This window comes from Phaethon aethereus (genome assembly GCF_964289735.1).
Source record: "Phaethon aethereus genome assembly, chromosome: 5".
NCBI classification, from domain to species: Eukaryota; Metazoa; Chordata; class Aves; order Phaethontiformes; family Phaethontidae; genus Phaethon; species Phaethon aethereus.
Genome location: NC_138579.1, coordinates 53932776 through 53960768, shown reverse-complemented (window position 1 = coordinate 53960768; position 27993 = coordinate 53932776). Strand labels below are relative to the sequence as shown.

Here is a 27993-nt window from a genome sequence, read left to right as displayed (position 1 = left end):
ATGGCTGGGGACAGGCTCCCACGCAAGGTGATGGACCCAAAGAAGTTGGCCAGCCTCCTGAGGAACGGAGCGGAGGGCACCCTGGTCATCGATAGCCGCTCCTTTGTGGAGTACAACTCCTGGCACGTCCTCAGCTCCGTCAACATCTGCTGCTCCAAGCTCGTCAAGAGGAGACTCCAGCAGGACAAGGTCTCCATCACAGAGCTCATCCAGCCTGCCTCCAAGATGAAGGTAGGGGATCTGGCCCTCACCTTTCCTGGTGGATGGTCACACCCTCCCTCTTCCCCAGTAGAAAGGGGCAGGGTGGGGTGGGATGTAGACTGGCCTAAGGGCCAGTCTATGCCTGGTATGTGTATCCTCCTCCATCCCTTGACCCCAGTATCTGCTGGCATCTCTCTGGCACCCCTTAGAGAGCTGGAGCATGAGCTCAAGTGGCTACAGGTCTTCATTGCCGCCACCCTAGTGACGCGGCTCCCTGCTCCAGAGCCCTCCCCAGGCAAGTCTAACAGGTATATCAGCCTTACGACTTGTCCTGTGCCAGCAAACAACCCCCTCCAAGCCTTCCTGGAGCTGTAAGGTTAATCCCCTGCTAAAAAGTCTTCCCCTCCCCTCTGTCATCTCTAACGCCATTCAGGGACATGTAATCCTCCTCTCCTGTGACGCCAGAAGCTCTTATCCGGTGTCACGGCATATTATCTCTCCCAGGCTCCTCTCTCTATCGCTCCTGGTTAAATAATAGAGGTGGCTCTGAGCCACAGAGCTGGGCTGGAGCCCCGGCCAGAAGAGCGCCGGGTGCCCCCGCGGTGCCACCGGCCAGGTCCCGCTCTCCGCCGAGATGCTGCCGGAGGGCTGCGCCGGCGGGTGCCAGGCTGCGGGACGAGCCGGAGGGTGGTTTGCCGTCGCAGGCCGCCCTCCCGCCAGCTCGCTTTTACCGTGTCCTGTCCCCCCCACCCCCCCGCCGTGTAATTTTATGGCAAAGCGAGGGTAATTCAGGCGATTAATCAAATGCTGGGCCCAGCTGGAGCCATCTGCGGCGTGTCCCCCCCCCGCTGCCCCGCGAAGCCACCGCCATCCGCATTGGCTGCCGGTGACATCACCCAGCCGGGATCAAGGGGGCTCGTGGCGCGGGGGGGCCGGCCTCGCACCAATCTGCTGCGGTGATGCTCCAGGCTGGGCGGTTTGGAGGGGATTGCAGAGACTGATTCCTGAACGGCTTTAGCTGCTCTGAAATCCCCGGGAGAATAAAGCAGAATAATCAGTTTTTCGCAAGCTAGGAGGGAGAGTGGCATGGCCGCCCTCCTCCCGGCGAGGGTCACCTCTGCAGTGGCCGCCGTCACGTGGAGCGGCAGCAGCAGCAGCAGCAAAAGTGATGCGCAAGGGGGAGGAAGAAGAGGATGACGGGGAAGGGGGAAGCATGGAAGAGTTAACGTCAGCTGATGCCGTCTGCCTGCAAACCTGCAGCTCGACAGCCGCAGAGGAGCAGTGGTTCCCAGTGGGGTTGGCTGGTCCATCCTGACTGTTCCTGCTCTGTCCCCATAGAGGAGTGATCACCTCCTCCCCGCGCCTGGATCATTGTGTAATGGTCCAGGTACCAGCTGGGGACGTGATTATAACCAGGGATGCTAGGGGGGCAGAGGAGAGGCGTTGCTGCTGTCTTTAATTCACGGCCTTTTCCCCTTTCCCTTTCCCCTTTCCCTTTTCTCTTTTTCTTTTCCTTTTTCTTTTCCCTTTTCCTTTTCCTTTTCCTTGTCTCTTTTCCTTGTCCCTTTTCCTTTTTCTTTTCCCTTTTCCTTTTCCTTTTCCTTGTCCCTTTCCCTTTCCCTTTTCCTTGCCCCTTTCCCTTTCCCTTTTCCTTGTCCCTTTTCCTTTTCCTTTTCCTTTTCCTTTTCCTTTTCCTTTTCCTTTTCCTTTTCCTTTTCCTTTTCCTTTTCCTTTTCCTTTTCCTTTTCCTTTCTCTTTCTCTTTCTCTTTCTCTTTCTCTTTCTCTTTCTCTTTCTCTTTTCTTTCGGTACAGCTGAAATCTCTCCTGGCGCATCCACGGGCAGGAGGCAGCGTGGCCCCGCTGCCGCTCTGCGCAGCCCCTGCTGCGCTCGCCGCTTTCGCGCTGGCTCTGCCAGAGCGCACACAGCCCGGGAATTAATTAAAGCTTCGGGGCACCCTTGTGCAGTTAAGCCACTTGCCCTGGGAAGCTGGAGGCAGGGACCGGGTGGGTCACAGCTGTATCCTCATCTGGCATAAAGCAGGGTTGGTGTCTGTGGCTCGGGGTGTCCCAGGCTTTTTGTGCACGCGCCTGTGAGTTCGTATTTTGGGGTGATGAACTCTCCTCTCCCCTTTTCTTCTTCCCCCACGCTTCCGATTTCAGCCACTGAAATGGTCATGGATGTGTTTTGGGACACCCAGAAATCAATACGGTCTGCTGCCTCGAGGTGCACAGACCCTCAGAGGGGGATGCTGGAAGCTGGTTTAGACCTCCGTTACCCCTGTGTCGTTTCCTTGTCTCCACCTGCCATCGCTGGCCATCCCCCTCCCCAGCCCGGCTTTGCCCCCGGCTCCCCACACCGGGTCTGGGGGAGGCGGTGGGGCGAAGCGGGGCGGGGGGGGGAACGGGGGGCAAGGCTGGCGTTGGGAGCAGATGGCAGGAAGGGTGACATCAGTGGCGCGATTGTCCGGCCCCATTATTCCTCCTGACGGGCCTCCCGCCCTCCTCCCATTTCCTGCTCCTGGCCGGCCAGGGCTGCCGAGACAAAGGCGGCCGGCAGCGACGCGGGGCTGCCCGGGCAGGGAAAGGGCAATCGTGAGCCCCCGCCCCGCCCCTCCTCGCCCGCCCCGTGCAAAGAGAGCTCGACCTGCGCGTCCCGCCTTGGCGGAGCCCCGGCTGGCGATGGCCTTTTGGGGAAGGATGCAGGGGCTGATACAGAGCCAAGCTTTTGGGCAACCCCGCCTGCCTCTCCCCTCCACTCCTCCCACCTGCCTGCAGGCAAGGGGGATGAGAGCCTTCCTCTAATTTGCTTTTCCCAGTGCTCGCACCCCTCTTTTCCATACCGCTGTTAAGGAAGGGTGCCATTAATGGTGCTTCTGGATGCTGCGGTTTGGAGCGATGCTGTGGGATTAACAGCAGCTCCTGGCTTTTTTGGTGCAAGGAAAGGAGAGGACCACTTGGTGGGAAAGAAGAAATGGGGAAAATAAAAATCCCTTTCTCTTTTCAATGCGATATGCCTACGATCGTGGGCATAGCTAAACCATCTCTCACCAAGCCCCATTGTGTGCCATCTTCCCGTGGTGCCCAGGCTGGGAAAAACTGCAGCAGCAATTCATTTCCCAATTAGCAATAGTCTCCCTCCACACAAAAATGGTACCAATGTACTGCTCTGGTTTTGTTTTTGAACCCTTTTCCCAATACTAACAATAATAAATTCTCCCAGTAATAAATTTCAATAACAACGGGAATAATTCAGCTCCTTGGTGCAGTTTCAGGGGCAGAGGTTATGGGAAATTCCTGGTTGGGGTTTTTACTAGCATTTCTTGAGGGAGATGTTGAAAATTTCACTTCTTCAAGATCCCCCTGGAAAGTCTTTCGACCTCTCAACCTCTTCTCGCTTCCTGAAATGTAGCTATTTCCAGAGCAGGTATAGCCGCTGTTTGAGGCATGACAAGAGTCTCTTCAGGCGATGGGAATATTTATTTCTTTGCATTAGGGGCATGGCTCTGCAAGCAGCTGTTTTGCTTAAGGGAAAGCTGGGGCTTATTTTTGAGCCATGTGCCTGGCTGCTCTCTATGTTGATGGAAGCCCTGTTATTTCAGTAGGGTGATTCACTGTGTTTTGAAACAATATGTGACTGAGATGTTGATAGTAATTGGGATAGTAAGAATAGTTCTTATCTTAGCCCATATCACCTGTAGAGCATCATCATCCTTGCTTGGCAGCTGGGGAGAGGCGGAGCAGGGACCCGGACTGCATTGAATGACCCAGTGCCCAGGACCAAATGTCCGTAAGGGTGTTACCTCCAGCCAGAGCTGGGGAGGATGATGGGGAGCACTGAGCTTCACACGAAGGCAATGGATGGTGTCAGCTGGGGTTTGGTTAGAGCTGTTGGCTGTGTGGTCCCTGCTCCAGGCTGGCCATCCCCCCAGCTGAGATGCTGGCAGGGAGGAGGTTTGTCCCTGGGGAGGTGCCCTGGGGCACCTCCAGCACTGAGGTGGGCCAGCAGCTTTTCAAAGGCATGCATGGGTTTGCAAGCCCCACTCAACATCTACTTGGGGCCAAAAGACTTGCTGTGCCTTGGCCCTCCTGTCCCTTGCTGGCTGGATTTGGGGACCCTTTCTGGAGGGTGATGCCTGGGGGTTTGGTTTCTTCAGCAATCTTGGGGTGATGGGGATGGGCAACCCCCATGGGAGAGCTCCCACCATGGAGGTGCTGCTCCTCAGAGGGACTCCTCTGCTGTCAGCCGTGCCTCTGCCCTATGGCAGACGCAGGAGTCTGGTCCTGAGCATCTGTTCAGCTTTACCCTCCTCCTGTACCCCAGTTAGTTAGCTTTTAACTTCTGTACATTCAAGGCCAGAAATGGGGCTGTCATGAGTTTAACAGGAGGCCCATGGACCTGATTAAACATCTCCCTCGCATTTCCCTTTGTGGCGAGGAGCCAGGATGCCGGTGTGGGCTCCTTGGGTGCTCCACAAGGGCTCCTCAGGACCATCCTGCCAGCATCCTCACCCCAGAAAGCGGGGTATTTATTTTCTGCAGCCAGGCCATGTGAGGCCAGCGCATGTTTGGCATTTACATTGAGTGAAACCTTATAACTTTAATAAGATGTAAACCGCGTCGCACATCTCTGCCGTCGCTCAGCAACCCTGCAGTAATGGCCCAAACAAAGCCTCCCCATTAGGAGGGAACACTAAATCCTATTGTGGGATAATTCTGCTCAGCCAGAGCTGGTATCTCCCCTGCAGCCGCCCTGTCCGGGACCATGCAGCTGGGATGAGCCCTTGCCCCGCCATGTCTCGGTCCCCGCCTCGAAGTGGTTTTGGGGGAGATGCTTTTGCTGGCATGGGGTTTCAGGCTGGGGACTAGGATTTTGGGATGTGCTAAGGGTGTGCTAGGGGGGCTTGAAGGCATAGTGGCCTGCTAAGGACTGACGGGCTCCTGGCTCCGGGTTGGCTTGTCAGCTACCGTGTTTCCCTCCAGCTGTGCTTGGGATGGCCTCCTGCGAAGACCTGCTTCAGGGATGGCGAGGACGAGATGCTGGGGTAGAGCCTTAACTGGCTTTGGTCATTTTTTGGTGTCTTATTTTAAAATTCCTGCGTCCTCTTCTCTTCCCACTCATCCTGCCGCTGCCTTTTCATCCCTCCTGTCATGGCGCTGATCTGCAGGGGCCAGTTTTGCTCTCCAGTGCCCAGTGCTGGGCTGGGGACAGGGGACTACTTCGAGCTCCCCCCTTCCTATTGCAGAGCCACGCGTGGTGCCCCGGCAGGGATTTCTGTTGGTGTGGGGCCGTCCTTCTGCTGCGGCGAGGAGACATGATGAGCTCAGCTAAATTGGTGTGCCCTGCAGTTTTATTTGGATGGTGCTCACGTTTCCTAGCAGAGAAGCACCTGCAGCAGGGTGTGAAAGCAGCCTTAATATCGACAGCAACCCTGAGCAAATCTGCTCTGGTGGTAAGATACGGCATGGCAGCGAGACAGCAAAAGGAGGCGGGTGTCCGTGAGCGGTTCCTAGTTCAAGTGGTCTCCTAAAGAGATTTCAGAGTGGGGTGGGCGATGGGCAGCTCTAGCACAAGCCGGAGGAGAGACCGGCTCGGGGGCACAGACCCTCCCTCCCTGCCCACCACTGCCGCCTCCTCCTCCCGCAGCGTGATGGATGTGCCTTACCCCACTAGCTGGGAGGGCAGGCGCTGGCAAGGCAGGGGTGTGCCACCCGCCTGGCTATTCAGCAGATGCACTGAGCCGTGCCTCTGTGAGGATTTTCATCTTCTTTTAATGCATGAACCTTCAGGTAGGTGTAGGAACAGCTGGCTGCGCCTCGAGTGCTCTCGCTGCAATCCAGCCATCACCAGGCATGGGAGGACTCCTGCCTGCAGACAGCTGCCTGCCCGCAGGGTACCCCACCGTCTCACCCACCCCAGAGACCCTGCAGTGGCAGCAGGGCTGGGTGCTGTTTGTGGCATGTAAAGTCACATGAGAGCAATCCGGGAGCTCCTTTCCCTCTCCCCAGCACATCTCTGCAGTGTGCAAGCCCTGCCACGCATTACAAAAGGAAAAATGAGCATCCCCCTGAACATCCACCAAGATAAAGAAGAGATTTTCCCTCTCCTTCAGCCCTCAGGGGTGATTTGCAGGAGGTTTGGGTTGAGCTTCCAGAGGGGTAGTGCCTACAGAGGTGTTACTGTGCTGGGCACGGTGTTTCCAGGCTGAGCCCTGAAGAGCTGTCACTCCAGCCCCGCTCACTCCAGCCACAGCACAGGGGCTGTGCTGGGAGCATCCCTGCCTGCAGAACCACCCCCAGATCCTCCTGACACCAGCCAGGCTGCAGAGTGGTATCTGTGGGCAAAGTCTGGGTGGGGAGGAGGTGGCAGAAGAAGTCACAGTAACTTCTGGGATGCGGTTAAGTAATGGCAAGCTGAGGGTGGGCGATGGGGAGGAGTGACCCTATTTTGGGTAGGATACTCAAAAGTGCTCGTGGTTGGAAGGTCTGCTACAACGGGCATCTGTGCTGACGTACTCACTTGTAGCCATGGAGCGGAGTCCCAGCCTGGCTGGACCCTTTGTTTGGTGAGCAAAGCTGGCTCATGGGGACGGCGTGGAGCTGGGGTCTCCCGCTTGTATGACTGCTAAATTCAGCTTTGCTTCCCGTGGTAGGGTGGGCAGCAGCATCCTCAGCGCTCAGCCTAGTTCTCTGATGCCCAGTTTTTGCCATTCCCCTGCAGGTGGAGGCGGAAGAGCACCAGGACGTGGTGGTCTATGACCAGAGCACACGGGATGTGACCGGCTTGGCTGCCGACAGCTTCCTCTCCATCCTCCTGGGCAAACTGGACAGCTGTTTCCACAACGTCTCAATCCTCACAGGTAGGAGCCCTGGGTTACTGCTTCCCCTGGTGCTCGTGTCCTTGGTCTAGAGTCCATCTGCACCCACTTTCCCAGCCACCGGTGGCTGTGGTGACGGAGGGCAGCCTTGCACGTGGACCGAGGAGGCTCAACCCACACTGGCATTTGCTGGGTACCCCCATGTATTCGTTCCTTGCACCATCCCGCTCCCCAGCACTGTGCCCGCCTCCAGAGAGGAGGATATAAAGGGTGTGAGCGCACAGGCAGGAGGCACGCGCCACCCTAATTACAGCCCTTCTGCAGAGCAAAATGGGAGGCAAGCGACTGATGAATAAAATGCTCCAACCCAACAGAGAGGAGGAAAAAGAGGCAGCGAGCTGCTGAAGGGAGAATTAAATCTCTCTTTAATTCCCCGTGGCTGGGATGGCCCTGTGTCTGCCTGGCTGGCTGCCCACCTCCGAGCTTTCTGCCTGTGGAAGGGTGGGCAGGCGCTGTCCCACACAGCCCCCCGGTTCCACTGAGCTCAGCTGGCAACCAAAAAGGCAGAGATGGGGATCATCTCCATTGCCCATGCCCATCCTGTGGAGATTGGGCACTGCTTTGGGGCTGAGTCAGAGGGTACTGACCTCTGCATCCCTGGGGCATTGCAGGGATGGAGGGAGTGGGCGTCCCCACAAACCCAGCAGCATGACAGACCCTGGGAAGGGGTAGTTGTGATGGGGAAGATGGCACAGGCAAGTGGCATTGAGGGAGCCTTGCCCGTGCACAGCATGGGTAAGTGCTGCTGAATCAGAGCAGCCGTGTTGTGATGGGGAGAAGAAAGCAGAGAAATAGAGGGAATAAACCCCCCAGTTCAAAGGTTTCAAAAGCAAGCAGGGACTACACGAACTTGTGTTAAAGATAATTAGCGTGGCCGGGGTTGCAGGAGCTCTGCTGAGGCCAGTGTTGGAGGATGCCGCCATGACCTTGCTACAGCAGCCCCCGGCCCGCCCCAGCAGCCGCGCCGGCTGCTCCAAGGTCGTCACAACACAAACAAGGGCATTGCTTGGCGCACGGTGCAGGAGAAGGAGAAGGCAGATTCAGTTGCATCTGGGAAGGAACCTGCTTAGTCACTGGGATGGGTCAGGAAACAGCCTTTTGTGGCATGACCCCAGCACCCCCCAACCCACTGCCACTTTCCCAGGGCTGGGCGAGGGGCAGCGCTGGGCGACGGCTGCAAAACACAGACCCCCGAGTCCTCTGGTGCGGGGCCAAGGCTGGGTGAGGTGGCCCTGAAAGCCCCAGAGCACTCTCCTCCCTGGGAAAGTAAGGGGAGGCTTAGGGGACCCCCGCAGTACCGGTGCACCCCAGCCGCATGCATTGCCCTGTGCTGCGTGGGCGCCAGTGGCGTGCCACCCGCCCTGGCCACCAGCATTGCCACCGCAGAGCCCGCCACGAGCAAGCCTGCACCCCTCTTGGGCGCACACATCTTCCATCTGCAGGGCAGCCATTTCCACCCCCCTGGGCTGCAAAGAGCCCAGACCCCCAAGCAGGGGTGAGGCTGTGCTAGGCACCAAGCAAAGCTTAAACCTCCCTAATTAAAAATGCTGCAGGGCTGCAGCCTGATGTGGAATGTGGGCTGCCAGCAGGTGGAAAAAATGGGAGCCAAAATGTAGAACACTGGGTCGTGGTGGTGGCATCTTACATGGAAATCGTGACTGGAAGCGGCTGCGGAGAGCATCCGGGGGAGGCTGGGCACGCTTGCCGACACGCACAGCGTCCTCCTGCCTTCAGTGTGGGCAGCAGCCAGGCTGCTTTAGAGGCAGCTCCGCAGCGCGTGGGAGGTCTGGGGGGAGATGTGCGGGCCGGGCCTGATTCTGGCCCCTTGCCTTGGTGGGGTTTAACCCCTCGGTCTGTCTGCTCCGGGCTTGGGCACCTCGTCCTGCCTCATCCCATCCCGCGTCCTAGAAGAGGTGTCCAGGTCCTCTCTGGAGTTGGTTTGTGACCCCAGCAGTGAATTGGGCTGGCAAGGGCTGCCAAAATCTCAGGGTCCTGTCCTGAAATCTCAGCCTGTCTGTAAATGGATGCCAGCACCCCAGGGAAACCTGTCCTGACGGTCCCCAATCTGGTGTGACAAAACATCCTGAGCCCCTCCATGCTCCCCAGCTCTCCTCAGCCCCAGCAGATGTTTCTCTGGGGGTGACACAGGTCCATGCCTTGGTGTCCCCGTCTCATGCATGTGCCATGCTTGACCATTCTTGCTTGCCTCCAGCCCATCACCCTTCAGACCCTCAAAGCAGTTGGTGGAGGCTGATGGGCAAGGACAGGGGTAAGAGTGGCAGCAGGGACCCCTCAAGGGTTAACAGCCCAGAAGCAGCGATTCCAGTGGGGCTGGGAAGGAGGAATCTGAGTCAATTATTCCCAGTCTTGGAAATCATCAGCTTCTCTTCTTCCCCCCCCCACCTCGTTTTTTTTTAATTGTGTAAGTATAAATAGTGCTGCTTGCTGCCCTCCATCCGTGGGAGCAGAAAGCCTGTTGATTTATATGGTTTTTCTGACATCACATGAAGTGGTGGAAAACTGAATGGAGCCAACATTTTTCCTGCATTACGTAATGCCCCGTCCCTCCCTCCCAGCCCAGCTCTGCTATTCCTGCAGGAGCCTGACTGTTCTTTAACCTTTGTTTACTTCAGCACAAACCCTTGCTTTTTTGCCCTTTTTTTTTTTTTTTGCTTTTTTTTTTGTTTTCTTTTGCTTTTCTTTTTACACTTTGCTTTTTCCCACCCCCCCTTCTTCTTCCCCTTTGCAAACTCCTGCTTGGTTTTTATTAACAGCCATTATCCGTTTATGAAGCAGCAGCAGCGGTCTGGCTCCGTTGCTCCCTGACGGCTCTCACGTGCCAGCTCTTGTGTTGGAGCCCAGCCAGAGCTGCAGCGTGGTGCTGAGCACCTGGGTGCTGAGCTTCACCAGCTCCTCTCTGTTTGTCCAGCTGCGGTGGAGGGTGGGGAGATCTTCCTTTGCTCCCATTCAGCGGCTAAAAGCGATAGTTGAGGAGCTTGGGATGCTCCTCCAGATGGTGTTCAGGCACTCATCCCCATCCCTACTCCTGGTCTTTGGGCTGAGCACTGGGCTCCTGCGCCTGAAGCCGTGTGCCAGCCGGAGGCGAACCCAAGGGTGGCCGCGCGGCCAGCAGCGGTGGTCCCTGCAGCCCAGACCGCTGGGGTTGGGACCCCCCGCCTTGCACGGCAGAGGCTCTTTTCATCGCAGTTTCGTGTGTCAGGAGAGCTTAATCGTTGCGATATCACGCTCTGACCTGAAACAGGCCCCTCGCTTGCTTTCTGAACTCGAGTCATGAGCTTTTCATCTGGCTCGGGAGCGCGTGTGAGATCATCTTCAGCCCCCCCCCGCCTTTTGTACCAATTCTTCAAGGAATGTTTAAATTTTCCAGTCCTGTTCTTTCTAAATTTGGAGCATCTGTTTACTCCCAGGATTCGGAAAGAATGTAACAATATCATCAGCGAGAAATCCCTCCCAGCCCTCCGCTTGCCATCCTCCTCCTCGGCGCGCGGGTTGGCCGCGGCAGCGCTGGCCGTGGCCCAGGTCCTCTCCAGCCCGGCGGTGCCGCAACCAGCCAGCACGGCCGGGAGGAGTTGTAATTGCACGGCAGCGGTGATCCAGAGGGGACTGAGATGTGGGGGATTCCGGGGGGATCTGCCAAAGGCAGGTGACTTCAGAGCGGACAAAACGAAGTAGTGAAAAAGGGAAGGGGATTTCCATTGCAGGAGCTGACTTGGGCTGCCCAGGCGTGAGTGTGTTCAGCTCTGGCTGGAATTATTTTAGAAACAAGGACTCGGGGACAGATGATTTTAATTAAAAAAAAAAAAAAAGCAGCCTTTTTTTTTTTTTCTTCCCCCTGTATAGGGACAGTCCTAAAAGGAGGTTAAACATCAGAGCAGCCGAATGTGACTTCACGCATCCTAGACTGAAAATACCATGATGCTTTTGCGTGTCGTGTCGGTGTGAAGCCACATGGCAGCATCACATCTTCCGTGCTGTCTGCTTGTCTTGAAACACATTGGGCTAGGGCTGTTTAGATGAAAAAGGAAGATGAATGAAAAAAGCTGAGCTAGGCAGGTGCAAAAACAGCGCATAGGCAGGGCAGAGCAGAGAGGGCTTGCTTTTAGTCAGAGTCCTGGGAGCTGGAGGCGGCGTCTGCATCCGAAAGGCAGCAAAAATACAAATTAATCTGTGAAACTTGTCATGGCTGATGCTGAAGCTAAAAGCTTAGCGGGATCCAGAACCAGGATCGAGGCGTCTTTACAAACCCAGTATAAGAAAAAAATAATCCAAAACCTAAGAAAGAAAATACCCCGAACACCCATACTTTGGTTGTCAGTCAGAAGCTGTCTGATCGGAGTGGGGAAGCAGGACCTCACTGCAGCTGGTTATTTGACGATCACCTTCCTCATCACCCGCGCTGGACAGCATCACAATTTCATCTGGTGACCTGGATATGTGAGTGTGTCTCCTGGGGACACAGCATGTGTAGGATGCACTAGCTGGTGGACTTTTACTCCAGCAGAGCCTCTGCTCAGTACACAGGCCTGAAGATGCACACGTAGGTCAAGCATTAGGGCTGTTCCATGTACCCTCAGACTGCAAAGTCTAAGAGCACTTGTGGACTTACTGGTGTGAATCCACCAGATGTACTCACAAGTTTTTCTTCTGAAGTCTAGTTACTGCCTCTGAACCTCCCACAAGCACCTCTGCCCACGTGTGGACATCTCCACCCCATAGCGTGATGAACTGAAAGAAGCCGATCCTCAGCTGGCAGGAGTGTGGGTATGAATAAGGAGGGCGCAGGGGTGGGATGAGATAGGAAAGAGTGCTCTTTGGGACTCTCAATTTCTTGCTACTCCCAGATTTGGGAGTTTTGCAGGTAATGTGAATGGGGAACCTGCTTGTTCTTCATCTGCAAACTGCCTGCATGATGCTCAGGAATGGAAGAAGGTTAAGAAGTGCTGTGGAGAGGGTTCCATCCTGCTTTTCTCAGGTCGCAGGTGGCGGGGCGCAGTGGGATTACCTGCGGTGATGCTTTTCTTTTGACTGCCCAGAGGCCTGGAGGTAGAGCACTATTACCTGCCTAGAGGGAGAGGTGCTTTTTTAAAAACCATAGCATTGGCTTTAGCCACTTGAAGTTGGACTTCAAATGGTAGCACCAAGGTTTGTGTTTTTTACAGTCCTGGAGGTTTAGGTAACTCTCTGAACCTCCCTCCCTGTCACACAAATCATCCCTGGGTCCATGGCACTGGAGGAATTGCTTGCTTTCCTACAGCAAAGCTGTCTGGGACCACTTTGGCAAGGGCAGGACTGTGTTTTGTCACCCTCCAGTTGGTGCTGGCATCCAACCCAGCCACTCAGCCCAGTGGTGGCCCTCGGGAGGGCTCCTGGTCTCTGTGGCATGGCGTCAGGCTAAGATGCATCCTTCCCACCCCTCCACCATGACCGGGAGATGCCTGAAAGGGTTTCAGCCCCAGCAGGACCAGCGGCTGCATCCCTGGGAGGGGTTAAGCCAGGTCACGTATGTGCGAGCTGATTGTATTCCAGACCTATGCTCTAAACCTCCCTGTTTAGCAACGCTGTCGTCAGACAACTTGTTTTCCCGATTCTATAATTACCCTGAGGAGCTTCCCCTCCCCCTCCGGATGCATTTTTAACCATCGGACCCAGAAAAGGCGAGCAAAAGGGCCGAAGGCGGAGAGGGACGGAGGAGAAGGGGTTTATGGAAGAGCAGCCCTCCGGTTGCCAAGACTTACAAAACCACTGCGTAATTTCGTTTCTCATTTCTGGAAAGCTGATGGGAGGAAGGCAACTTCCCCAGTAAGAGATCCCAATGGGCAGGAGCTGCTGCCCAGTTATGGTTTCCTTCCTTGTGAGAAACCTGCCTCCCCTCACTCGCCCCCCTCCTTTCCCCGGGCCCGTGCTGTGCGCTTGCGAAAGGTCAGCGCTGGCGATTATTATAAGGTCCCGGTGCTGGGTGGAGAGAGGAGCTGCTGGCCGCTGCCCAGGTGGGCTCGTGCCAGGCTATAGGTACCGTCGCAATGGGTATGTAGGTGCGGAACTGGGGCTCATTCTGCTCCCTGCCCCTCCAGGCAGGCCGCATGAGTCTCTCTGACCCGTTGCAGCAGGTTTTTTGCAGTGGTGATGAGGTCAAAGCGGGGCCCACGAGGCTAGGCATCGCTCCCTGGGTGATGCAACTCTGTCTCCTAAACGGGCTGGAGGCAGGATGGGCACGGGAGCACCTGGGGAAAGGGGCTGGGGGACAGCGGGCGGCACACGGGATGTGCCTCTGTGCTATGGATGTTGCCTTTCATGTCTCTACTTGCCAGCTCCCCCCTGCCCCAGCACCAGCTCCCAGCCCCTACCCTGGTCCTGGCAAAGTGGTGAAGAAGATGGGAAGGAGGACGCTGCCTGGGGAATGGTGGCTGTGGGTGGCATCTCCATGTGGCTGGACCTCTGATGGGGGGTTTGCTCACTTCTCTTTTGCTGAGGGTCAGAGGGATGCAGGACACCAGCGAGCCACCTCCTGCTTGGTGTCATGCCCAGTTCCCTAGCTGCAGTCCTGAGCTGAAAACTAGGTCCAAACGCATCCTGAAGGAACATGCCAGTACCAAAGTAACTTGTGCCGAGGGCTCTTGCAAGCCTGAGAGCGTCAGGCAACTGGAGGGCTGTGAGGGAAGGCAAATACATGTTTGCAGACCGCTGAGGTGGGGACTTGGTTGACGATTACACCCCCTAATTCACCACGTGCTTCCTGCAGCATCCCCCTCGGCTGGCTGGCCACTGCCCCTGCATGACCTGGTGATGTTTTCCACCCCAGCAGAGCCCCAACCACAGCCGACGGAGCAGGTCGCAGCCAAATTGCCCGCTGGCATGGGTAGAGCACTGCTAGCGCAGCAGCAGTGGGAGATGGAGGCATCTCCATCGCCAGGAGCCGTTGGCACTGGCTGCCAGCATCGTGCGCCCTCCCTCATAGGGACAGGGGTGGCAAATGTGGGGGACCATGGACCCCCCCCCGGGGAGCTGCTGTGGGAGCTGCTTCCTGAGCATGGCTCTTGGGGGAAGGCTGCTCCTCTCTCTTCCAGCCTAGTTGGAGCAGGCTTTGAATTTTATCCAACCTCTGACCCACATCTGATAATAATCAAACCATATTTGTTACAACAACAAGGCTCGTTAGGAGGCTGGCTCCACGCAGGGTGGGGGGGAGGGGAGAGCACTTAGTTAATGCCAATGACCTCATCTCATGTGATGTCATTCAAAGGAAAAACACTGAAGTCACTCACATATGGCTCAGCCTGGGGTTTTTCAGCCCATAAAGCTTCAGATTTTCAAAGGCACAATACATCCGCCCCCCCTCACTCCTCTGCTTACTATAATCATGAATGATTTTCTGGAGGCCTGGGCTCAGACCAATAAACTCGTAAGGAGCTGTGTGGAGATGTATTAAGGAGTCCCGCGGGTGGGAAGGAGGGGACAAGTAATCGTCTCCCCCAGGACAAATGCAAGGAAGAAAACGCATCAGCCCCCAACCTGCCTCAGAAGCCACCGATGGACAGACCCCAGCAGGACTGGGAAAGCCCATTCCTACATGTCCCCCTCTTGCTAGACTTTTGCACACAAGAAGGCTTTGGTGGAGGGTGCATCTCCTCCAGACCACGGTACTGCTCCACTGGGACCAGGCAGATAATTCCATCCGAGGCGGCCGCACGCAGGTGTCAGCAGTCCAGCACCAGCCCCTTTCCCCACCAGCTGTTTGGACCTGTTCGCCTCCAGCTGTTTGAAACCACTCCAGAATGAACATCCTTCCTGGGTGGTGCTCTTGGTGGAGACACCAAGAGGAACGATGAGCTGGCGGGCAGGGACCTGCCATCCATGCCCTGGCTCTGCCCTGCAGCAGAGATCCCCGGGGAAGTTGTTTAATATTTTGTGCCTCAGTTTACCCCTTGGGAAACGGAGATTGTGGCGTTGCCCTTCCTGGGGCTGGGATTCAGAGTTAAACATCCCCCAGGGGATGTGCGTTGGTCCTGCCAGGAGCCGCTGTGGGGAGGCTGCAGGACGGGGTCCAGCCGTGGGGTGCCCGTTACTGGACTGGGGGCAGCAGGGGTGGAGAGCTGTGCTGCATCCCCCGCTTCCGCACGGGGTTTTGATCACACATCATCCTGGCTGGTGCTGACATGTGTGGGCATTAGCTTCCTCCCTCCAAGTCCCTGTCCCCAGATTAACTCCGCGGGGGCCAAATGCGGCGTGGTGCCAGCGATCCAGCTCCCGCCGCGGCTGCTCGCTGCGGGGGGCTTTGGGCGGGCGAGAAAATCGCGGTTTGCGCCTTTAAGCAGGGAGTGAAGCATATGTCAGGCCCGGCGTTCTCCTGCGTGTCTGTGTGCTGAGTAAGGAATGCGGTCGCATGCCTGACCCGTTAGCTATGAGTGTGCTATGAGCGCGGCGGTAGATGGATCAGCAGGGCTGTTGCTCATGGGTTGAGCTCATTCAGGCTGGAGCGGGAGCCGCGCACGCAGGGAGCGAGAGGCGAGGAGGAGGGCAGCCGGGGAAAAGGGGGCTACGCCAGGCCCACCTACCCTGCTCGATTGTTGGGTTTTTTTTTTTAATGCTTTTTATTTTTTCAGCCTGAAGGCTGGAGCCGGGGGGAGGCTGGCGGTGCTCTGCTGCAGGGGGCTTTTGGGGGTTTTTTAGTATTTTGTTTGCCCGCCAGCTGTTGTTTGGCTAAGGCAAGAGGTGCCCCCGTGAGCCGCAGCCCAGCTGCCTGGATGCCCGTGGATGTAATGATTGCTCCCTCCGAGGACCAGTTCTGGACGGACATGCGCGAGGGGCAGATGAAGCTGAAAATAAGGGTGCGGAGGATGAAGGAGAGCAGGGACATGAGAGGTTTGTCAGCCGGCCGGCTCCTTTCCTTCCGATGGGGACGGAGGGGGAAGAGGGGGCTGCTCAGAGCCCTGTTTTGCCTGGGGGACAGAGATCGCCTTTGCCGAGCGGCCGACGGGGAGCGGAGCGCGATGGCTGGTGATACAAAGAGCGCAGGCAGCTGGCGAGCGGGGAGATGGAGGCGAGCGGAGAGTGTGCGGAGGGGGAGCGATCGCCAGCTCCCAGCCACGGGCGATGTGCAGAAGCACTTGCGGAGGCAGCTCGCCTGGCCCTGCAGGCAGCAGCAGGAAAGGAGCTGCACGGAGGGGGCAGCTCCTTCAGGCAGGTGAGAGGCTGCCTGCAGCGGGCAGGGGTATCTGCAGAGGTGTTGGCGTTAGGCAACTTTCCCACCTGGTGTGGGGTCCCCTGAACCCTTCTCCATCCAGGCAAGCTTGGTGAGTGTGCAGATGAAGCAGAGGAGGAGGAGGAATGGAGGAAGGCGGCGGGAGCCAGGGCAGGCTCTGCCACAGGCATGTCTGCTCCCTCGAGCACCGGTTTGGAGGGGTCACTGAGGCCGCGGGTGTCCGTGCCCCGGGCAAAGGGGAGTGTGCAGTGGGGAAAGGGTGAGCAAGGGCGGCGAGGTGTGCGGGGAGCAATCGTCTAAAAGAGCGCTGCGCCGCTGCCTGCACCCAGGCAGCTGCCCGACGGAGCCATTTCGCTTCCCTAGCATGCTTGCTGCCTGCCCATCCTTAGGGGGATTTCTTTCAGAAAGGGGGTTTGCAGGGTTGCCACCCCCCAGGGCCAGGGTGAAGGGCAAGCAGAGGAAGGGGGTATTAACTGGAGCAGCTTAAAAATATGCCGAGCCTGGAATGACCTAGATTACCAAAGGGTTGAATCAAGAAACTTCCCCTCCATCACCACTTAAAATGGGAGCCTGCTAAAAGTGCTTGACAGGTTTTTGTGGCATGAAGCACATAACCCAGTGATGGTGTCATTAGTAATAAGTCACTCCTGGAAATGACACATTTTTCTTTACTTAGAACGAGTAAGACTGGTTCAAAGCAGGCACAGTCACCGGAGGAAAATCAAGCCCAGCAGCTCGGGGAGCGTGTCCATGGTTGTGTGGGTGGAGAGCTTCCTTTCTGCTGCTTTTCCATTTTTTTAAGGACGTTTTCCGCTTGTTTGGGAGAATGGGAAGGGGGTCTGGGACCTGCCTGCGAGGTCGGGGGGGCCAGCATGGGTTAGGAGGTGGCAGGGTGATATAGCAGCAGATGGGCAGAGGCTGTTCGGGGTGATCATTGGGGAAATGGGGAATTCACGTGAATCCATAATAGGGCTGATTCACTGGCTTTCTCATCCTTGTTGCTTGGGGAAAAACAAGGAGCTGGTAATGGGGTGATGAAATTTGGTGCTGGGTGAAGGGAGGGTGAAAGCTGAACCCAGGCTGGGGGAGAGCGCAGGGGTCAGGCAGAGGGACGCGGAGGGGACAGGGGACTAGGCGAGCACCAGACATCTCTCTCCGATGCACTCAAATGGGTGGAAGTAAAAGAGCATCAGCCAGGAGAGGGCGAGCTGGCCAGGCTGCAGAGCACTGGGATTTCACCCAGTCAGATGGGAAGGGCCCGCAAGCAAGCGGGCTGCCGGTGTCGGGCATTGCTGCACCGGGCATTGCTGGCAGGGCTGGGGAAAAGCAAAGGGGGCTGCAGCTCCAAGAGGGAACAGCAAGGATGGAGGCAACGGGAAGTGCTGACAAAGCCCTGGAACTTCCCGGAGCGCAGTGAGTAAGGGTAGCAGTAAGCAGTGTTTCATCATGCCGCCCGGCTTAGCTGCCGACACCAACAGGCTCCCACCCAGCACGAGAGCCAGGGAGACGGTGTTTTGCAAAGAGGGATTTTCCCAGCAGCTTTGGGGGTTGACGTGTGGCGTGCCTGGCCCCTCTGCTTTCCTTCCTTCAATTCAACCTGCCACAGAGGTGCTCAGCCGAGAGCTCGGGCTCACCACCCGACCAAGGCTGAGCACGATGCAGGCGAGGGCTGGGACTTTGCAGGTCCCCCCTGCTCTTGTCGTCTCCTGCCATGCCTCAATTCAGTAAGGTGGTTTAACACTTGGCGACAGATGTGCCGGGGCGCTGGGAACAGCGTGTCCCGGAGGGCTGGGTGACGGAGAGGGGGCATCCGGGCACCAGCCTGACCGCTGAGCCGTCACAGCGCTGGAGGAGCCACGCTGGCGTGGCGGCTGCTTTAGCAGCAGCCAAGGCGCATGCTCGCTTGCATGCCCCGCTGCCCCTCGCCACGTGCCACCCTGGCAGCGGCTCTCAGCCACCACAGGCATTTTAATGAGATCTGGGCAGGGCCCAGCCTCTCTCATCCCTCTCGGCTGCCAGGAGCTTTAGGGGGGCAGAGGGTCTCCGGCATGAACACAGGTGCAAAACCCACTGGTGGGGCTGTGGGCTGCCGCAAAAGCTCCAGGACCTGCACAGGGAACTGGTCGCTGAGCAGCTCTGGCTGCTGCTCTTTAACACTCATTATAGGAGCAATGAGGTTGGGCTATAAATCACCTCTTTAATAACCCCCATAGGTCTCCTACCAGCTCCTGGTGTGAGAAGTGGGGGTGAGGAGGTGGGGTGTGGTGGCTGCTGGCACAGGGAGGGTTTGCAGCTCCAGCTGTGCCTGTTCTGCTCCTCCTTGCTTCCACAGACCGATGGCACAGTAGGGTGGCATGTCACCTCTTCTTCCCTGCTTCCTGCTGGGGGGGCTTTGGGTTGGATGTGCTCCACCATGTACATGGGAGGCTGGCAAACAAAATATGTCCCTGCTGTTCAGTGTGTCTCTGGGAGGAGAGCTTAGGAGACTCCTGGGGCTGTGGGTGTTCAAAGGGCACATGGCTCTCCCGAAGAGCAATTTTAGGGTGAGGCAGGTGCCCTGGGCAGCCCTTTCACAGCTTCTTGCAGTCAGCGGGGTGCAGGATCAAGACCAAAGCTGCTGGGTTGTTTCAAGGGACTCTAAAGGAGGCAAGTCCATGGGGCTAGAGATGAACGGGCAGTCTGCAGCCATCAAAGCGAGATGTGAGATGGTTTTCAAGCCCCGTTGTTTCCCTGTCTCCACTTTATGCCTACAGCCTAGGAAGACAGCCTCGGTGCAGGGAGCTGGGATAACCTTACTTCATGTGCCCCAGATTTTATCCTCCACAGCATCTCCTCTAATGTCCCGTGCAGCTCAGCAGGTTTTAAATCCCCAAAGCTGGGGCTTACCACCAGGAGGAAAACAATGCCACAGCACATCCCTCTTCCTAGCCAGGACTTTGTCACCTTCTGTGGCACTCCCTGCAGCACCACTGCCGCCCTGCCAAGGCAGAGAGGGTAGAAGCGCAACCTGCAGGTGATGCGTGATGCCTGAGATGTTGTCAGTGTCCCAGTCATGAGCCAGATGTCCCCAGAGACCTGATGGTGACAGACAAGGCAGCAGAGGGGTCCCCAGGTGTGACAGGGTCCCAGCTCGGCAGTCCAACACCTCTCTCCTTCCACCCTCTGATCTCCTTCCACACCCATCAGCACAGCACCAACACTGCGGCTTTTTGTTCATTTTGGTTATAGCCATCTCAGGGTCTTACGTAGCCACTGGTGCAAAGAGAGACTGGCGAAGGGGCTCCTGGCTGTGCAGTTTGCTGCTTTATGCTCAAGAGGAAAAGCTGCAGGACTCCCCACTGGCTACAGCAGTGCTAGTACCACAGAGGCTTATTCAAAGGTGCTACTGGCATCTCCTCCCGGGCTGATGGATGGGCTCGGGAAGGAATCCTGGGCTGGCCACCTTGCCTCTGCGGCATCTGTTCTCCCAACAAATCCAGTTTCACTGGAAGTTTGTCATAGGTGTTCAGCTGGAAAATGCGCAGGGGCAGGGCCTGGCAAAGATATGGTCTGGGCAGAAGTTGTGGGGGTTTTCCCGCTGCTCTGTTTGCTGCTGGGGTCACACAGAACAGAGCCGGGGGCTCGCCTGGAGGGGTCTCTGCAGGGCAGAGACAGAGGTGGAAGGGAGGGTCAACACCCCGTGAGTGAAGCCTGGGATGGGGAAAGAAACGAGGTTTCAGATGTTGCACTCTTCTGACACTAAGTTGCTGCAACACCCCATGCCTCAGTTTCCCTCTTTCCTCTGTGGGGTCACAGCACTCTCCTCCCTCCCGAAAGCTGCTTCAGCCCCACCTTGAGCTGGACATCAATAAAGGTTTTTATATCTCGGGGTCATTGCTGAATGACACACCCAACAAAGTTGGGGGGTGGTTTTCACCCCCCAGGGCTCCCAGGGACCTGCCTGATGCTGGTTCTTGGCTCCTCCTTTCTCCATCTTAAGTAGGAGCAGCAAAGGTGTCCCCACTTCTGGCCCAGTTTCCTGTGCTCAAACCCTCTCCTCCTGGGTCCTACCTTCACCAGACACAGATAATTGCAGGAGGCAGGAAAACACTGGTTTTTTTCCAGGGAATGCTTTTGAGAACCCTCAGGAGTGCTGGAGCCATGGGGCCATGTCACACAGGGACCAGCCCCTCCCCAGCAAGTCCTTGCCAGGCTCAAGGGGAGCACCAAGAGAAAACCAGAGATCCCCAAGCACCCGCTCTGTGTCAGATACAAATCCTTCCTGAGCTTAATTCCCCACATGCCAAGAGAAATGGCACTCCCAGCACCACCACTGTGAACAAAGAGGAAAGACAGAAGACCCAGTGCTGCCCTGGCTCCTCACCCCACGGGGCTCTGCCACTTTCTCCCAGCAAAAGCTGGGATCCATGGCCTGGGGTACGGAGCGGGGAAAGCCCAGGTATCGGTTGGAGCCCAGCCAGGGACATTCACTGCCTTTGGGATTGTTTTGAAGAGCTGCTTCGCTTTCTAAAAATGAAAGGCATGCTAGAGCAGCCGGTGCGGGGTGGGGTGAGCACCACTCCAAGGCTGGGATGGCGTCGAGTACCCGGCCCTGACTCTAGGGTTTCCCCTGAGCCCGGGCTGCCCTCGGCAGCTGTGTGCATGAGGGAAATGAGGACAGGCGGGATGGGAGCATGCCTGGGCTCCCAGACACAGGGTTGAGGCTTTGCTTGGGGCAAGCCATGGGCATAATTTTGGGCGCTGGCGTCCTCCGGTTCCTGGCCGCGTGCGGAGGTAGGCACCGCGGCCGAGGGTGCTGCCACCAGTCTCCGTGAACATCCCCGTCTGCTTTGCAGCCCCCTCTGCTCCTGCCTGGGCTTCCCTGGGCAGGGCTGGCAGAGGATCTGCTGCCAGGCGAGTGCCAGCGGAGGCGAGAGAGGGGGAGAGAACACTCGGCGGCGTGCCCCGACCTGCTTTAGCTATGACATCACCCCGTGCTCCTGGCTTCTAAAGAGCGATCCAAAGATGTATGCGGCCCTGGGCAGCTCTTGACTGGCACGAGTGAGGATGAGAGGCTGGGGAGAGGAGCAGGCATTGATCCCTGGGGCTGCACTTGCGTGTGCCCTGCTCCCCAGAAACATGCCGGGTTCCTTCAGAAAAATTCCCATGTTTTGCACAAGTTCAGGGGTCAAATCTGTGCCTCACTCGACCCCGCGTGCTGCCAGCTTCCCTGGGGAGCCTGAGGGAAGCACTTCCCGCAGGATTTCTGCCCGAGCATCCCTGGGGCATCAGCGGCTTGTGCTGAAGTGTGGGGTGAAGCAGGGAGGTTGGACGTGTCTGCGCCAGGCTCTGGCCGGTGATTTACGCTCTTTGGCAAAGGGGATGTGGCGCAGGGACGGGTGGTAACTGGAGCTGTGCTGCACCTGCGCTGGGCCTCCTGCTTTTGCTCTGATTTAATGTCCCAGTTGAGAGGTGATGTCATTTCAGAGGGAGCCAGGGAAAAGGAAGTACTGGAGAAGATAAGGTGCTTTAATTCTACCCGTCCCGGCTTGGCCAGTTTTTGAAGCTGGGAGCTGTGTTAGCTGCCAACCAGCAAGCACTACATAAGCGAGGGGAGGAAAGAGGTTGGTTGGAGGTTACCTTGCTCTTGGGGCAGTGGGAACCGACACCAGGAGCTGCTGAGATGGAGGGTGATGGAGGACCTTGGATGTTCCCAGGTGGTGTGAACACAATTTTGTGCGCTGCTCTGGCTTCTCTATCACTTTCACCCCCCAAACATGTGGGGTGGGTTGTCTGCAGCACCAGTCATACCCCGCTAGAGCCTGGGTGCCACACCGGCAGCCAGGGTTGTGCTCCAGGAGGGTCAGCAGAAATGCTGGCAAAGTTCTGGAGAAGGTAAATTGAGAACGTGCCAATGCTGCCCTGCTTCTGAAGGGGAGAAAGACTGAATGGAAATGTTGTTACCAAAGGCTCATTAAAAGGTCTTGCTTAGCTGTGGAGATGGGCCAGGGATTCCCATGGTGCTGAGTACAGCAACTTAGACTTTTAGAAAGATCTCATGGGGGCATCCTGGTCCATCTGACAGTAAAAGGCGGTCAAGCCCTAAAGTTTTCTCTGTCCTTTGGGTGATGTCAAGCTGCATCTGCTCATTCACATGACTGGGAAAACCTCAAGGGAGATTGGTTGGGCTGATATGACCAAAGGTCCTCTCCACTGCACGAAGCTGCTGCCCAGATGTCCTCAGCTGGAGGGGAGTGACATTGGGCCACCACTAGCCGGATCTGGCTCTACCCCAGAGAACTGGGTCGGTGAGCGAGAGCAAATCAGGATCACCAGTGGCTTTACACAACTGCGCAGGACATGCAACAGCACTGGGGTTTTTCCAGCTCCCCGAGCTGCCCACCATGCAGGCAGGGCAATGCTTGCTGCCCTGCTTAGGTCAGTGCTTTTGCCACTTGAGCTGGGGACTGGCTTTCAGGCAGGCTTATTCACATTTAGACCGTGCTTTTGACCATGACAAACACTGCGGTGATAGCTCTGGTTGCCAGATGCCACCTACCATGGCCCCAACTGGGGGTTTTCTTCTCAATATCAGGCTTCAAGTTGCTCAAGTTGGGTATGACTGCCCAGCAACTTGGTGTGGTAAATTGGGTGCTGCTTGCTGTCGCGTTTGGTAACGTCAGAGCATGAATAACAGCAATGGACTGCAGGTACCAATGTGCCGCTCTGGTCTGATGTGGCAGAAATCATGGGCTTGGTGGGGCTGGGTGGAGGGGGCATCTCTCGGAAAATGCAACATGTAGGTGTAGCCACTGCAGCGAGGTGTGGGCTGACGTCCCCAACCCAGGGAGCTTTGTGTCTCAGTGGACTTGCTTGTCATCATCCTGCCCTGGCAGGTTTTGCTATCAAAAAGTGGCCCTGGTTGTCCTCAGAGTAGCAGGCAGACAAGAAAAGGACTTTCTCTTCCTGTTGTTTGTCTGAATGAAGTTGCGAAGAGCAGGAGGGGGTGCGGGATGCCTCATGTGTGCGTTAATATCCAGCTGTGGCAGGAAAAATCAGAGCTGGCTCTCCGTTCCTTTCTCCTGTGTGTGTGGCACAGTCATCACAATGTGTCCTCACTGGTTAGCAACAACTGGTGGCTTTTTGCTCCTTAAGGCTCTATTCTCAGTGTTGCAGGGTTATCACCACATTGTCCCCAGCCCACACTTCAGGGTGCCGGGTACTGATGGTCTCAGCCTTGCTTCTATGAGCTCAATGTCCCCATTTTCTCCACAGGAGGTTTTGCCACCTTCTCGTCCTGCTTCCCGGGGCTCTGCGAGGGGAAGCCAGCTGCCATCCTGCCAATGAGCATCTCCCAGCCATGCTTGCCCGTGGCCAACATCGGCCCCACACGCATCCTGCCGCATCTCTACCTGGGCTCCCAGAAAGACGTCCTAAACAAGGTACAGTCGAAGGGTCACATCTGCCCTGTCCCATCTGAGACCCCAGCCATGCAGAGGGGTGAGGGCATTAAGGACTCCTCTCCTGCCTGGGCAGAGGACCACGTGTGGTCAGTCGGACCCTACCAGGAGGCTGAAGACAGGGAGTGTATAGGCAAAGCCCAATAGAACTGGGGAGGGTGGTCGCAGAACGAGTCATCTTATGTTGATGAGCTTTGGGGTGGTCAAACTCTTCCCAAGTGCCCGTAGCAAATTCAGGGGCAGGAGGAACATGGCTGGGGAAACACCTGGGCTTGGAGGAGGAGTTACCACAGCTAGAATGAGATGTGGGACAGGAGCCAGCTTTGCACCCAACTGCCTCACCAGCCAGGCTGCCAGATAACACCAATTTCAGCAACCCTGCAATCCTCTTGGGAGCCAGAGAGAGTGGGAGCAAGCCAGGGTATTCATCTGTGGCAGCGTGGGGATGGGCAGCTCTGGCCAGGGGCTGGGGCTAGTTCAGGAGGCCCAAAAATGAGCAAAGTTTGGCTGTGGGAAGAGAGGAGAAAAGAGGGACAGTGCCCTTTTAAAGGTGCTGGAAGGGCTGTGCTGTGATGTCACACCAGGGAAGGAATTTTGTTTAAGGGAAAAATAACGACGAGAAGAAAGAAAGAGGAATTGCAGTTAAAACACTGCTGGGCGCTTGCCTACCGTGGGCAGGAGGGAGGCAGCCAGGCATCCTTGCCTGGGACAGGCGAGAGGGGAGAGAGACCACGATGCCAGAGGGGGTTGGAGACAGAAAGGAGGGAGAGAGAAATTATATACAGGGAGTAGAAGGAAATGAAAGAGAAAAATGCCAAGAATGTGAACCCAGGAGCTGGCCTGGCTCCACCGAGCCGAGGCCAGGCTCTGCAGAGCCTGCTGGGGTGGGCAGGAACCGGCCGCTGGGGAGCCAGGGCCGAAATCCTCGTGCGGTCTCCTGAGGAGCCAATGTCAGGCAGGGAAATTGATGGTTTCCTTCCCTCTCTGCCTCCTCGGAGGGTTTTGTTCATCTTTTGGAGCTGTGTTTTCTGCCACACCCACGTCGTGGTGGCCAGAAGATGCTCTATTCATAGGCAGCAGAGCGGAGTCAAGTGCGTAGGCTGTGCACGGGCAATGCTTCTCTTCTCCAGCACGTTGCAAAGGAGAGATTCCACATGGTGGCTTCACGCACTCTGACGTGTGGAAGGACTCTTTTCTCTCCATATTTTCTCCTCCCATTTAATTCTGGGTCTTCCCTGTAATAGTGCAGACCAGGCACTGAGACCCAGCAGCTGGCACAGTTGTTCCCCCATTTTTTATAAGCAACCTGCCCCGAGTTGTACAGGTGGTACCTAATCTGATGGGATGGGGAAAGAGACAGGGGTCAGATGAGCCATAAATTCGGTGTCAGCACCGCATTATAGGTGAAGCTCACCATAGCCCTGGGAGGGAAGGAATGGAAGTTGGTGTGGATGCAGCAGTACACAGCCAGCAAGCCAGTTCCCTGATGGGGCCTGTGGGTCAAACCTCACTCCCTCATTGCAGTTTTTCATCTGACCCTATTTGCCTAAGGTCTCCCTTGTGCCATCACATTTTATTGAGTCAGAAATACGGACAGTGATGGTGGCCATTGAGTGGCCAAAGCAGAAAAGTCACAGAAAAGGAGTTCAGGTTCGTTTCAGTGTCAGAGAGAGGGAAGAGATGGTTCCCCTCACCACCTGCCTATGTCCCAACACAAAAGTGTATGTTCACAGTGAAGAATCGTGAACACGTAACAAATCTGTCAGAACTCCCAAAGCATTTCTGAGGGGCGTGGGAGCAAAGACATGAGTTGGCATTGGTTAACACAGGGTGCTACCAATAACTCGCCCCATTCTGTTGATGAGATGCCTCCTCTCTCCCTCAGCTGATCCTTTCAAAGCTTTCAGCCAGGTTTCTTTGCTGATTTTCTTTCTTGTATTTTCCTATTCCTCTTATACTGGGGTTCCTGGGTTTTCCCCTGTGGGACCCCTTTCCAGGAGTCTTTGGTCTTGCTGACTTTTACTTGGAGCAAAGTAAAGAGGTTCAAACTTGTGTCATATAAATTGACACAACCTTCTCAGCTGATCTCTGCTGTACTACCATCAGCTAGGCCAAGGCAGCAGTGGAAGACCCAGAGGAGAAAATATTGGGATTGGAAAAGGCAGGGAGTGCGTGGCAAGGCAGATCTCCAGCACTCGGTGCTGGCTGAACTCAGCTGATCATTCGATCACTTCTTTCCCACCAGGACTTGATGACGCAGAATGGGATAAGCTATGTTCTCAACGCCAGCAACTCCTGTCCCAAGCCAGACTTCATCTGTGATAGTCACTTCATGCGCATTCCTGTCAATGACAACTACTGTGAGAAGCTGCTTCCCTGGCTGGACAAGTCCATTGAATTCATTGGTGAGCTTTGCTACAATGGTTGCAGACTGTCCAGTTTTCAGCATTCAAAACCTGAATTCTTCTTCTGTCCTCCATGGTCTTACTCCCAGCAACCCTTGCCCTTTTATATGAAGGGGTTGAGGGTTGGGGAGGGAGGCTAGAGTCATTTTGCTCACCATCTCTGACCACATCAATGCTTTTCTCTCTGTTTCCTCTGCTGTGCTCCAGACAAAGCCAAGGTGTCCAGCTGCCAGGTGATTGTGCATTGCTTGGCTGGGATCTCCCGGTCGGCCACCATCGCCATTGCCTACATCATGAAGACCATGGGTATGTCGTCAGATGATGCTTACAGGTGAGTTTTCCCCAGAGGGCAGGGAGGGATTACACCGGTATGCTTCACTCCAGGGAAGGAAAGCAGGCTGAGCCCAGAAGGAATGGGTGGGAGCTCCTTGAAACTCTGTCTTGCCTTGGATGAGTCCCGGTGAAACCAAACCTCCCGTCATAAAGTGCATGCAACAAGGAATGGTTGGGAGCAGTAAAATGGGGAGGGGAGGGAGTTCCAGCTCTACCCCTGGGGCATCCCAAGGCCTCGTGGTTCCCCAAGACCCTTTCTTCAGAGGGTCTGGTCAGAAGGTCCTGGATGATGCCTCTTGAGAGGTACTCTCTCATGAGAGAAAGTGAGGTGCTCTCAGGTACCTCACTTGAGAAGTCCTCTCTCATGAGAGGGGTGACCCGCTGAAGGACCGAGCACCAACCAGGGCTGTCTGTGCCTCTCGGCAGGTTCGTTAAGGACCGTCGCCCATCCATCTCACCGAACTTCAACTTCTTGGGCCAGCTCCTGGAGTACGAGAGGAGCCTGAAGCTCCTCAAGGCCCTGAAGTCAAAGGGCGACCGGGGCGAGGGGGACACCCAGCAGGACCCAGCAGAGGCAGCTGAGGGCAGCCGGCAACCCCCACCACCTACCTCAGAGAAGGCCGAGGAGGTGCCAAGAGGCACTGGCTCGGTGTCCCCCCACGGCGACCCTGAGCGGCAAGGCGGGACCCCGAAGGTCCTGTCACCCACCACCCTGCAGCAGGGGCTCAATGGCTTGCACCTCTCCTCCGAGCGCATCCAGGACACCAACCGCCTGAAACGGTCCTTCTCCCTGGACATCAAATCCGCCTACTCACCCGGCCTGCGGCAGGACCCCCCCGGACCCCCTGGACCTGGGGACGCCCCCAAACTCTGCAAGCTAGACAGCCCCTCGGGCCCTGGCGGCCTCGGCCCCTTCTCCCCAGGGGCGGACAGCCCCGACCGGCCGAGCGGGCCCGACCTCCTGCTAGAGGCCAAGGTGAGGCAGCGGCGGAAGCACCGGCACCCGGCGGGCTCGCCAGCCCACGGCCTCAGTCTCAACGTCGGCGGGGCCTGCGCCACACGCAAGAGCCCCGGCGCCGAGGACGGGCTGCCGCCGCGGCTTGGCCAGCCAGCCGCCGCTCCCGGTGCCACCACCACCGCCGCCTGGAGTGGGGTGCACCTGGAGTCCCCCGGCACCCCTTCTGGTGAGGCCGGCTGGTACTTCAACACAGACTCTGGCGGTGCCGGCGGTAGCGGTGGGAACCTGTTTGCCGGCACTGGCCCATATCCACCGCCGTTCGGCTGCGGCGGGGTGGCAGGCAGCTGTGAGATCAGACTGAGGGACAAGGCGCGGGCCGAGCCGCGGGACGGGCGGCACAGCTGGCACGAGGAGGCCGGCGCCGAGAAGCAGTTCAAGCGGAGGAGCTGCCAGATGGAGTTTGAGGAGACCATGTCTGAGGGCAGGGCCCGGGAAGAGCTGGGCAAAATCGGCAAACAGTCCAGCTTTTCGGGCAGCATGGAGATCATCGAGGTGTCCTGA

At 56.8% G+C, this 27993-nt stretch overlaps 1 protein-coding gene across 1 annotated transcript; it reads left to right on the top strand.

Moving 5' to 3' along the window:
- DUSP8 (dual specificity phosphatase 8) lies at positions 1 to 27993 on the top strand (the record flags this gene model as incomplete). The annotated part of the gene is made up of 6 exons (XM_082000292.1): positions 1 to 231; positions 6921 to 7059; positions 23552 to 23718; positions 25982 to 26141; positions 26349 to 26472; positions 26901 to 27993. The coding sequence occupies 6 exons, from the start codon at positions 1 to 3 to the stop codon at positions 27991 to 27993; spliced, it is 1914 nt and encodes a 637-aa protein (XP_081856418.1).